At 33.5% G+C, this 13,296-nt stretch overlaps 1 protein-coding gene across 1 annotated transcript; it reads right to left on the reverse strand.

The window, feature by feature from the left end:
* Positions 1-2,262: 2,262 nt before the first annotated feature.
* On the reverse strand, positions 2,263-2,718 carry LOC138873840 (uncharacterized). Its single transcript, XM_070152323.1, has one exon. It carries the CDS (start codon positions 2,716-2,718, stop codon positions 2,263-2,265), a length of 456 nt encoding a protein of 151 aa, XP_070008424.1.
* Positions 2,719-13,296: the final 10,578 nt, after the last annotated feature.

The raw sequence follows: 13,296 nt of genomic DNA on the forward strand, positions 1-13,296 counted from the left end.
GTTGTTGTTAAAGGTATAGCAATATATGTGGATCGGGTTGCACGCTGCAACAATGTTATATATGGATCGGGTTGTACGCCGCAATAATGTTATATGTGGATCGGGTTGCACGTCGCAATAATGTTATATGTGAATCGGGTTGCACGTCGCAACAATGTTATATGTGGATCGGGTTGCACGCTGCAATAATGTTATATGTGGATCGGGTTGCACGCCACAACAATGGTATAAATGGATCGGGTTGTACGCCGCAACAGTGTTGAATGATAGGGATCGGGTTGCGCGCCGCAGTAGTGTTATTATTGTTTGTTGTTGTAGATCTTGGATTGTTCTCTCATATTTCTCTTAAGTTTCTGCTGGAGTTGGTATTTTCCCCATAGCATGTACTCCCTCCTATGTTAATTGTTTATTCCTGTTTATTTTCCGCTATATATAATATAACTGCACAGGTTTATCTGGAGTCTGGTCCCAGCCTCGTCGGGGTTAGGCCAGGCACTTACCAGCACATGGGGTCGATTGTGCTGATGCTACACTCTGCACTATGTGCAGATTTCGGAGCGGCTTTTGGACAGTAGCACTTGGGGAGCCTGCCTTCAGTCCAGCCAGAGATCCCGAGGTAGTCCTGCAGGCGTCCGTAGGCCCGACGTTCTCTTCTACTTTATTACGTACTCTGTTTTCATTAGATTTCGAGACAAATTGTATTTCTTTCAGACATTTGTTGTAGTAATCTTAGTCCGTCCGTGAAATTGTGACACCGGATTCTGGGTAGAGATATGTGTTGTCATTATCGTACTGGCCTTGGTTATTATATTAGATTAAGTCTTCCGCTTGCTTTCATTTATCGTTAATAGCTAAATGTTGGATACCTGTTAATTCAGACTGATAAAAAGGGTTAAAAATAAAAGGGTTAGAAATTTTCTATGTTTAGTGGCTTGCCTAACTTCTACGAGTAGGCGCCATCATAACTCCCGAGGATGGGAAAATCCGGGCCGTGAATACACGTTGAATACAACTATTTCTTTAATATAATAATTTTTTGCATCGTCAATTGCTATTAAGCTTAATTCATTCTTATTCAATTTCATATACACTATTTTGGCAGTTTACCATTTAAATGTTTGTTGCACCATCAATTACCTTTATACTTAATTCTTTCTTGTTCTATCTATTAAAATACGCTCTTTTGTGCATAACACATAATATACGTGCAACACACACACTCTAATTCTAGTGTTATACTAGTTGTGTATTGCTAATTAAGCCATTACCTACAAAGTTTTCTCCATGATCTTATAAGATCTAATTAGGTTACACTATAAGATTTAATTAATTATATTTTTACTCCAATTAAATCATTCCTTAGATGTATTTTGTATTCCAATCCCATTATTGAGCTTTTGTCTCTAATTTTTTTATTTAATACGAAATATAGTTTTCTTGTTATGGTAAGCAATTCACATTTATAGAATTAGTCATATGCTCTACAGCCTTTTTGATATTTTCGTACTTTTTTGCAATAAACTTGTACAAGTTTCAACTTTTTACGGCATTAATTTATCATTAGCATCATGTCTTTACTCTTTGTCAGTAAGAACTGAATAGGTTTAACCGTTTAAGATAATATTATTCAATAATTATAAAGATCATAACATAACTAATAATAATATTAATAAAATGAAATACAAATGTACAATAATCAAGAGTATATCTTATCTTTGGATGATATAATGTGAAAAATCAATAATAAGTCATAAAACAACTCATTATTTTTTACAACAGTTTATGACAAGCATCAGTGATGCACCCATAATTTTAAAATTCTAGATCTGCTTTTGCCTATAACAATAATATTAACATTATAACGAACAAAGTCATTATAAAATTACTTCTCTATAATAACCTTACTGAAATATCTATGTATTTATTATCTTATAATAACCAAAAGCAGTCTACTAATACTAATACTTATTTTATTGCAGACACAGCTTTGATAAATTTTGTAAGTTTCAACAAGAAAGCCCGAATGTTCCATAATTATAAAGCATCTTGAAGTAAAAATTACACCATTAATTCCTCTCCTTAATTCATAAGAACAAGAAGAAGTAGATAAACGTACACGCATAATGTCAACAACTGTGACACATCAAGTTGGTTGCAAGTACAAATACATGCATAAAATAACATACGGATACAGTACATTTTATTTATTTCTATCCCAATAATTCCCATGCATGGATAGATTAACGCAACACTTGGTGATTATCAAACTTGGGCGAATAGGCCAACAGTGGCCTGAGCGACAAGTCCAATATTAGCGACCTGAATCACAGTAGTGCTATTAAGATTGACCTGAGCTTGAAGGAATCCACTGCGAGGCAAGAGAGGGCATGAAAGAACTGGAAGATTTACTGTAACGTTGCATAGGGAGTTCGCGGTAAGGCTGTTTAAGTTAGTAACTAGAGCAGCAAAAACTCCATTGAGATTTGTTATAGGAAGCGCAACCAGAGTTGGAGTTCCATTAATATTGCAAGTCAGACTTGCAAGGATCCCAGCAATGCCAGGTCCTGGTAAGTTACCAGTTGCTGAACAAGCTAGGGTTCCATTCACTTGTAAACCTAACACATTTTGACCATTTATAGTTAATAATGCATGGGCATGTGTGGCTGTAGCTATGAAGAAAAGTGCTAGAGCAAGAATGGAAGTTGTGGAAGAGGCCATGGTATTGAGATATATGTTATACTTTAGAGGAAATGCTTTGCTTTTGTGTTTCAGTAATTACTAGCGAAAATTCCTATTTATAGACGATTTATCCGTCTACCCATTGAGTATAAAAGATTTTCAACTGTATCTGTAGAGAGTGGTGGGGGCTAGTTAGAGATTACTCTATTGCAAGTTGAAGTATTGGCAATTGGCAACTTGTTGAACTTCAACTTTCCAAGCATATATATTTTGGGTACTCAAAGATAATGTAGAATTATCTGTTGCATATATGGCTCTAGCCAATTTAATTTAATAACCCTATGGTATCCGGAACACACTAATCCATCATTAAAAGGGAAAACGCTCTAGACTACCATAGAACGGGAGTCTTTGGACCAACGATAAAGTTATCTCCGTGTGACCTATATATATGTTATGGATTGGAGCCGTATAATTAATCAACCACTTATGCTGCATTAGGGTAGATTGCTTACACTACACCCCTTGGAATGCGGTCCTTTCACGGACCTAGGGGCATATGCACGCTAAATAAAGCGGTGTTATGCGACACGCTTCGTCGGAAAATTTTACTAAATATATGTGTTAATACTGTAAAAAAATAGATAAGTAGGAAAAAATGACACCTAATTAATACAAATTGTCTCCTGGTGTGCTAGTTATGTGCCTTATTTTGCTTTAAGAGGTTAGAGGTTTGAACCTCAACTAGCTCATATATTTTTTTCCAAATATTTAAGAGAGTTTCTGTGGTTAAAAATTGTGATAAGCAGAATTGAATTCAAGACCTTTTCTAACTTAACACTCAACAAACCAATGAACCAATACTGTTTCTAGTCTGAAAATATGATAACTAAAGTTATTTATTCACGTTCTTCTATAAAATTTGATACTACTTACAAAAATTTCTGCATACGTCCCTGCCCAGACCAGTGGCGAAGCCAGGAATTTACTCAAGGGTGTTCAAACTTGAAAGAAGTAAAAAATATTCTCCGAGAAAGAGTGTTCAATATGTGTTATATACCTCTAAAATCTAATAGTATACCTATATACGCAATGTAATTTTCTGACGAAGGGTGGTTAACATGTAGCTTCGCCCATGGCCCAGACAATGGTACCACGGGATGCTTCTTGCTTCGGGCTGTGTTTTTGTTCTAGACCATCAAAGATTTCTCCATTCCTAAGAACTCGAGTCCGAGACCGTTGATCAAAGACGAATGATTAATCCTATACACCCTTTGCCGGTGAACTAAAAGAATAAGAAACCACAGTAGATTTTTTAAGGATGAGGGAAAATAATACTTACTAGTAAAGCATTAGGAGATTGTTTAGTGTATTCGTGCCTTTTTCCCCATACAACAAGAAAGCCCTACCTAGATAATGCTGGACATAGTGGCATTTTAAAATAATTCAAAGTGTGGTAGCTTTAAATTAAAGTACAGCGTCTTCTAAATTCTTTTAATTTCTTTTTCAATAAAAAGTTAAAGTATATATTGTGGAGCAATCAACAGACAGTTTAAAGCAGGTGACAAATTAAATTTGAATAAAATGTTGGAGTTCAGAATAACTATATTAGGTAATAGAAATTGCATAAATTAAGCTTTAAAATTAGTTGATGAAGTCACTAAGACCTAAAATGGAAGATGCATATCATCTAGAAATGGAAATGGTTGTAAGATTCCACTAGTCTTAGTATTTTTGTCTTTTCAGAATATCAGGGGATATCTTTCTCCTCCTAAATAAACTTGAGGACCTATTTGTAAAATTCAATCTTCTATTTTAATCTACGACCAATAAGCTAGGTACTCCCTATGTTTCACTTTGTTTGACATAGTTTGGAGTATGAGGATCAAAGTACTTAAATTTGACTGTAAAGTCGAGCATAAATTCTTTAAGTATTTGAAAATAAAAGTTACATATTTAAAACCTATATATAGAAAGTACTATAACTCGAAGTAGGGAGTGTAATTCAACTTGCAGTAGCTTGAACCCAAGCTATCTACAAATCACCAGTTGTATTTATTGATGAGGGACTAAAAAGCCCATATCCCTGTATAATTTTTTTCAACTCTTCAATCATATTATATATATACTCCTTATAAAGAGAATGAAAGAAACACCGAAGTATGCCATGCATTCTTGGAATTTTCTGATTTTTTCTTTTATGCATTTGTTCATCTTCTTGAGCCATAACTTTCGTATATCATACTACGGGAAAAAAAAGAGGAACTAAAACAATACTATTCAAAATTGGAATTTACACTTATGGTAAAAAAGAAAAAAACAGCTTGATGAATATTGAACTCAATGTGGTTTGCTTAAATAATATATAAGTTCTAGAAGAAGCTTTGCAAACGTCGAAGAAATTGGGGGGACATGTATCTATCTATATTATTATAAAAATACGAATGTTAGGAAGCTAAATGTCAAGAGATAAAAATATCCTTGAATTATTGATCGACCTTTTTGTCCTTTATAGTTAATATTTCCTTTATGTAGCAATTTAATAATAGGTATAAATATAATTTTGGATTGGGATTAAGTAACTTTTTTCCGTTGGGGCTCAATCCATTAAAAAATATAAAATTCTCCTTCAAAGAAACAACTCCATAATTGGAAAAAATTATAATATTTAGTACTTGTCATATTGTGCATACGAGTACTTCCTAATTTTGCCATTTATCACAATCACTTTGTATATGAGTTGACATGTAGAATAATAAAAGTTTTAAAACTTTGTTCTTGTCCCAAATTATTTTCTTATTTGATATAACATCTTATTAAATGGGCAAATATCACTTTTAGCCTGCGATCGAAACTATTTATATTCGGTAGCCGCAAAAGTGTGTGTGTATATATATATATAAATTTGCTTGCATCCGAAGTTTAAGAAAAAAGAAAAAACTTTTGAACTTGTGGTATAAAATGAGGCACATATATTTTGTGTGGCTATAAATGATTGCATAAAAGTAAATTATTTTCAAATAAAAAGGGGCCATTCTTTTTGGCGGGCAAAAAAGAAAATAGATTCACATAAATTGAAACAGAGTGAGTATATTTTTCTAGCTATTATTTTGAGAGTGACTATACAATGTCAGCTTCCCTTATTATTATTGACTTTTGTATATTACGTTTTCAAGAGGGATATCAATGTTGACAACAATAATTATAATCATAACAAAGCGTACAAAGTATTATAAGGGAACAAACACCAAAAATATCGTATGTAAAAAAGCATTAGATAAGATGTGACTACATTTCTTGTTTTCTATATTATAAGTACATATATCATTCACAGGTTCAGACGATGATGTCGAATCATTTTAAATTTAAATATTATGTAAGTGTAATAATATTTGAAGATTATTGCATTTTCTTTATCAACTGTTGTGTTCATATAGATAATATTTTAAGTAAACTTAATTCTTGGTTCCTTAATATATATAAATAGGTGATTGAGAATCTACGTGAAAAGTATGAATGTCAAAAATTTTAGCGATCAAACATTAACGTGCAATTTTTATCGTGCAACGCACGTTCATAGAAACTAGTATTATATTAAAAGCACGAAGGCCATTAGCAAAATGTCGTTCGCCTTTTTTATCCTTTAAAACATAGAGTTTTCATAGGACAATATAGTAATTTAAGTATTTCATAAATATTTTAAAAAATTCACTTAATTAATTTAGTTTTTCGAATTTTTTGGTAAATATTTCTTCAATTATTTGTTATTAAACTTTGCCTTAATTAATTGGTTAAATTTTCTCACATTTCTTACCCAAGGAAACTTAATAAAAAAAATTCATAAACTTTCACTCTCATTAAATAACAGATTCCCTTTACTCTTTGAAGTATTAAATGAGTTATTATGTTGCCTTAATTATTTGGTAGTAATAAAAATTTTCTACTGTTGCACAAGGAAAGTTTATTAAAGAATTTGACTAAGAGGTATTATGATATTAATGGGACCATATAATATGTTAGTTTTTGGTTGGATTTATTCGCATTATTGAACCAAAAAGCATATGTAATTGACTCATAGTAAATTACATATCGGATATTCAATTACAACCAAAATGTTTCCATACCGGGTAAAATGGAACCATCATTATTGTGGTTCCGTTGCACAAGGAAGTGTTTTAAAGAATTTGACTTGCTGGACAACACAAGGAAATATTTTGGTAGAAGTTTTTATTATTTGATTAATTTTTCTTGTCTCTTTGACCTACACACAAATTTATTTTATATAACTCCTTTCACGTGTAAAATTGTGTACCATAATACTTCTATAAAAGAAGCTACAATATCACAATTTAATCGTTAAAGTTCGCTCTATTCCAATATCGCGATTCCAGGTGTTGTTTCTTTTACTAATATATCAACATCTTTTGCTACTTTGTATTTTACAAGCACGTTTGCATGCACCATTTTTAGTGTTGCATCAATAATTTATTTTTATTGTTGCACCAATAATTTTTTATTATATAGTTTTTGTTTCATATTTTTGACTTGGCTAATTTCACATCTCATGTAATTTACAAATGTATTAAAGGTTATTGAAGAATTGCAATTCATCACAGAAAATCGGTTAGACATTTAATCTAAGTCTTATCACTTAAATATTAGTATTATTTTTTCCTTTGTTGTATTATTAATAATTCTTATAATTGCTATGCCAGCTCAAGTTGCTTGTTTTAAAAAGAATTAAAAATTAGACTATCTGATTTAATTCTGTGTTATATTAATACTACATGATTTGCGTTATTGCAATTGCCATGCTTGAGTCACTCAGATTTCAACAATTACATCCGTTCAGGTAAACAATCTTTCTTATATCTTAAAAATAATCAATTATTGAATTAGCCACTTTGATAACTTATAAAACCTTTAACATGCTTTATTTTAGGTACACTTGCAATGGCCAGTGAAAAGGAATTGTTAGACCAATGTATCCCAATTAATAGTCTAAGAGTATCTGAATAATGTTGGATAATATGAGTGTTAGTGTCTGAGAGTGAAATAATAAAGAATTCAACAATAAAACAAAACAAGGCACCCGAAAAATTGTGACATTAGTTGACAAAGAGGTAGTTGTTATTTTATATCAATATTTTATTTCATGCATGTCTTTTCATATTATAATTTTAACCATCAGATTAACTTACAGTGAAACTTTTACAGGGAACAATAATTCACGCTACACTTTTCAATGGTTATATTGAGTTGTGAAAAATTTATTTACAACAAAACAAGATCTGTTATATCATAAACGGACGCATCAATAGTGCTAATCCTAATTTTCAATCAGTGCATAAGAAGCTTGAGATTGGATTTAAGGAAAATACTTTAGTTGAAGAAAACAATAGTCACTTTTCGACTATTGGTTTTTCAAATAATTTTATTTCATTTGATGAGGCATCAAAGTGCACCAATGGAACAATTTTTGGTACGTTATTTAGATTTCATTCTGTAATCTTTCACTAAATATACAAATAATATTTTACTTCTATTCTCCTTATTAATTTTTGGGTAATATACAAATTAATTATTTTGATATTCTTTCTAGATATAGTTGAAATTTTAGTGGATGTTAAACCCTCCATGGGAGAAGGCTAGATGTTTCTATATATTGTTACTATTAAAAGTAAGAGATTTTGTACTTAATTAAATATTTATTTTAATTATTAAATGTAGTTTTTTAATATTCCACAAATTGATTAGAGAATAATATATTGTTTGAATAGAAAAAAGTTTGAAGATAATTTATATCTTTTTAGAAACATATATTTTTTGCTAGTGTTTCTCATCTCAAAGAGTAATTTTGATAAGAGAATAATATATTGTTTGAGTAGGAGAAAAGTTTTAAATAATTTGTATCTTTTTAGAAATTTATATTTTTTGCGTGTGCTTCCCATCTTAAACAGTAATTTTTTGTAAGATACTTACATATTTTTTTAAAACTTGTGTTTGAGTAATAAAATAAAGTGTAAGCTTCTGAAACTGTTGAATATTGATCCTATATAGCTAACTCAGTAAAAGAAAAAAGTTTGTTTATGAAAGTCCTCAATCATTATTCAATATATTCATCTTAAATTATATTTTAATTTATTATTTTATCAATTCAATTTCTTAAGTTATTATACTTTCTTTTTAGTTTCAGTAAAAATATATAACCCTTGAAGATTTAAAAAAACTTCCCACTTTTTTTTTTCAAAAGCTATTCTCAAGTTCTTTTGAGAAGACACAAACAGGGTGTAGACTAAATGTCACGACCCCAACCCTGGTCGTGATGGCGCCCAACACACTGCTAGGCAAGCCCGACCATATAATGACCTTAACCCATTTCTCACACAGTTCATGATTAATTACAACAGATAATTTACCAAGTCATAATACTTGAAGTCTGAAATAAGAGCTAAAACATGCAGAATCTCAATAATAATCCTACAACATAGCCCAAAAGGATCTGGTGTCACAAGTCTAAGCCTCTACTACAGGTTTATCAACCTAATACATGTCCATCTAGGGAATACTAATTAAAAACAAGGATAGAAGGGAGAGATCAAGGCTGCGGTCGCCATGCAGCTACCTCGATACTCCCGGATATGCACTGCTCAACTGAAATAATCCTCACTCAGCCTCAGATGCACCTGGATCTACACGCAAGGTGCAGGGAGTAATGTGAGTACTCTGATCCAGTGAATAATAAACATAAATAATGGCTGAGAATAAGAAATCATAGAAAAGCACATGGTAATCTATAATTAGGCAATTTAAGACAAGTAGAATGAAAGCGATAAACCAATGAAATCGAACTATAGAATTACTACCACGGATAAGCAGATAAATGACAGACAAATAAGGAAATACAACACATAAAACGGTACTCTCTAGTACCCGCTACGGCGTGCAGCCCGATCCATTTATTTATCGTCGACGGTGCTCACTGAGGGTGTGCAGACTTCGGGAGAGGCCCCTTATGGCCCAAGCGCAATAACAAGCCATCTCGTGGCATCAACTAGGCCCTCGGACTCAATATCGATATAATACTGCTACGGCGCGCAGCCTGATCCCATACTCAGTCCAGAAATCACATAAGTCCCTCGGGAAATAATAAAATAGTAGTCCTCAGCCCAAAACGTCATTAGAAATATTATTTAAGTTTTAAATCTGAGTAAAAGTGGCTGAGTTTGTAAAACAGTATTAAACAATAGGACTGAGATCAAGTAATATGTCAAATAGTGAAGAAACAGTGATAACAATCCCCGAAGGGTCCAAATAGTTGGCACAAAGCCCAAATATGACAATCAGTCCAAATAATGATGATAACAATTATGCTTCAATCAAATACGCGGTAAAAGCATCACTCGGAACGGACCAAGTCAGAATCTCAATAGTAAACGACCCCACGCTCATCATTAAGCGTGTGTCTCACCTCAATATAGCACTACGATGTGCAAATCCGTAGTTTCAAACCCTCAGGACATCATTTACATTCATTACTCACCTCGAACCGGCTAAAGCTCTAGCTCATTATGCCCTTGCCTCTCAAATCGACCTCCTCGCGCGTCCAATCTGACCAAAACCACAACGGATTCGTTACAATAGGCTATGGGAACAAAACCCAAGCAAAAATAATCGAAAAGCATCAAAAATCCTAAAATTAGCAAAACCCGAGCCCCGGACCCACTTCTTGAAACTCAGAAATTTTCATATCAACGGATTCCTTATCTCGCCACGAGTTCATACATATCAAAATCACAAGAATCGGAGTTCAATTGACCCCTCAAATCCCTAATCTTAGCTCTCTTAAATTCAAGCCCTAACCTTCATTTTTAGTCCTTGTTTTTCTTAATTTTTCGGTCTTACTTCATGTAATAATACCATAGGATTGTGTTTAAAGTTCAAAATCCTTACCTTATCGAAGTCCCATTGAAATCTCTCTTCAAATCGCCCAAAAATCTCTAAGTCCGAAGTTAAAAATGAATAACCCTTCAAAAATCGCGAAGAAGAACCATATATACCTTCTGCCCAGACATAACCGCATCTGCGGTCAAAGCTCCACATCTGCGGAAATCACTTAAGTCCCGCCTAACTGCATCTGCGGTCCAATAGCAACATTTGAGGCTCCGCAGGTGCGACCCCTTTTCCGCATCTGCGGTTCCAGGCCTTCTTCAGCCTTTCCGCTTCTGCGACCCAAATCAACGCATCTGCGATACCGTACCTGCGGTCCCTAAATCGCAGGTGCAAAAATACCAGAAGCAGCAGAAAAATCTGCAATTACTCAAGTTCGAAACTTCCTTTTAGCCATCCGAAATCACCCCGAGACCCCCGGGACCTCAACCAATAGTACCAACAAATCCTAATACCTCATTCAAACTTGTTCCAATCATCAAAACACCTCAAACATGATCAGTAGCAATGGAGTAAACCCAGCCAGCAATTCAACAACATTGAACTCAACTTCTTTAAACCATTTTCAAACCCCAGATGGATTAGAGATAACTTCAGCAATTGAAAACCTCAAGAATTAAAGAAGAACTTCAATGGAATAGTGATTTTAAGATATTTTCAGACCCTTTCAATATATTCAGTCGTTTTCAATTTTCAGTATTTTTAAGTCTTAATTTCTGACTTGAACTTGAAGAAAAGGATCCCTTTATAGGCAAGGTACTAGGGCAGCCTAAAGAAATCAGATTTTGCATTTAGACCCTTTTAGAATTTCTGTTTTTGCTTAGAAATCCGTAATGTAAAATTTAGAAATTCAGTTTAATCCCTACCCCAACTTCTAGGAAGCTTCCCCATTCAGTTATTCAAAGATTCCCTTGTCCTAAATTCCTAAACTACCCCTTAAGTACCCTGTTATTATCCTTGAAACCAAAACAAATATGGGTCAAAATTGACCCAAGGTTGAATTAATCCAAAGCCCAGCCCAAACCATGAGCCCAAATTGATTTTTTCCAAATTCTGAACTTAGTAGGGCTCTCAAATGGACCAACCCTTGAATTTCAACAGAAACAGATTACACTTAGAGAAGCTCGGGAACATTTTTTTATTTAGTTAATGAAATCGACTAATTAATCAGATTATGCCAGAATATTGATATGCTAACCTATTTTATTGAAAAAAATGAACTTAACTAAAGAGGAAGGAACTCAGAACCACAAACTTAAACATTAAATGAACGAGAAGAGAAGAAACAGAAGGAGGCAGGTTCAAGAATGAAACAGACGACGGATACAAAGGAACAATAACAAAGAAAATACCTCGATGGCCATACGGATAATGCTTGATAAACCTCAAACGACTTCGACTTGACTCGAAACTGGTATTAACCGTATGTTCTCTTTGATAACAAACGAGCAATACTCGTTTCAAGCCTAATCGTTCGTAAGAACTCGAGGACTTAAGAAGTTTTCTTCTCCTTCGATTTCAGATTTGAAACAGGGCCGATTTGGTGAGGATTTTGGAAAAAATGGTGGTGGATTAGGATGCAAGGAGGGGTGATGGTTGCATGGCCGGATTTTGGTGGTGGTTGGAGCTATCTTGCCGGTGATAATGGCGGCGTTATCTGATGAGGGAGATGAGAGAAGGGCTCGTTTGGTCTTAGGTCTAACTGAGGGATTTCGGACAGTCTTATTTGAGATAGGGGATGTGCTTTGGATAGTTGGATGAAACAAAATAAAGGGCCAGGATTTGTTGAACTCAAAATGACGTTGCTCAACTCCTATATGACGTCGTTCCTAGTGTCTTCATGACCGACCACTTGGACCGGGTAAAACAATGGGGTTTGGGCCAAATTTGACGGGTTAATGGAGGGAAAATGATTTGGGCGTGATGGAGAGTTAACTAAATAGCCCAGCAAGACCTTATTTCCAATTCCTTTTCTTTCCTTTCCTTTTTTTTATAAATTCTTTTCCTTTTTTTCAAAATTTAAAACTAAATTAATTCTAAACCAAATTATCCTACCAAAAAGATTAATTACTCCAAATAATACTTACAAACAACTAATTAACTATCAAATTTAAAGTTAAAGAGTTAAAGTGCAAAAAGAGTTATTTTTGTGATTTTTTCTATTTTTGTAACACAAATAAATTACTAACTAATTCCAAAATGCCAAATTAAATCCTAAATGCAAATGAAATATATTTTTTGTATTTTTCATGACTTAAATAAAATAAACGTGCACAGACAAATGCAAACATTGAGAAAATTCCACAAAAATTTCCAAAAATGACAAATGATTAAAAGAAAAATCTATTTCTTTGGGATTCTGTGGGAGTAATTCATATAGGGCAAAAATCATGTGCTCACAGCTGCCCCTCTTTGCTCGGAAACACGAAGAATTTTCATGCTATGATAAAGTGAGCGGATACGAGCGATTTTTGCCCTTTTGAATACTCCGTGGGAAGCTTTTTTTGAAAGATTTGACTGCACCCTGCTTCCGAGGTTGCCTACATATCCTTGTCTATAAAGGAATCAGATCAGTGTAGTTCGGGAAGTTTCGGTAGCTGGGACTACCATGAAGATGTGATTTCACTATTGCTGCTGTTACTGCTACTGCTTACTGAAATCCTTATT

Source organism: Nicotiana sylvestris, chromosome 7, assembly GCF_000393655.2.
Source record: "Nicotiana sylvestris chromosome 7, ASM39365v2, whole genome shotgun sequence".
Classification (NCBI taxonomy): domain Eukaryota; kingdom Viridiplantae; phylum Streptophyta; class Magnoliopsida; order Solanales; family Solanaceae; genus Nicotiana; species Nicotiana sylvestris.

Coding starts and splice junctions, on each gene's coding strand:
- LOC138873840 (XM_070152323.1), bottom strand. CDS start 2,718: ATGGCCTCTTCCACAACTTCCATTCTTGCTCTAGCACTTTTCTTCATA.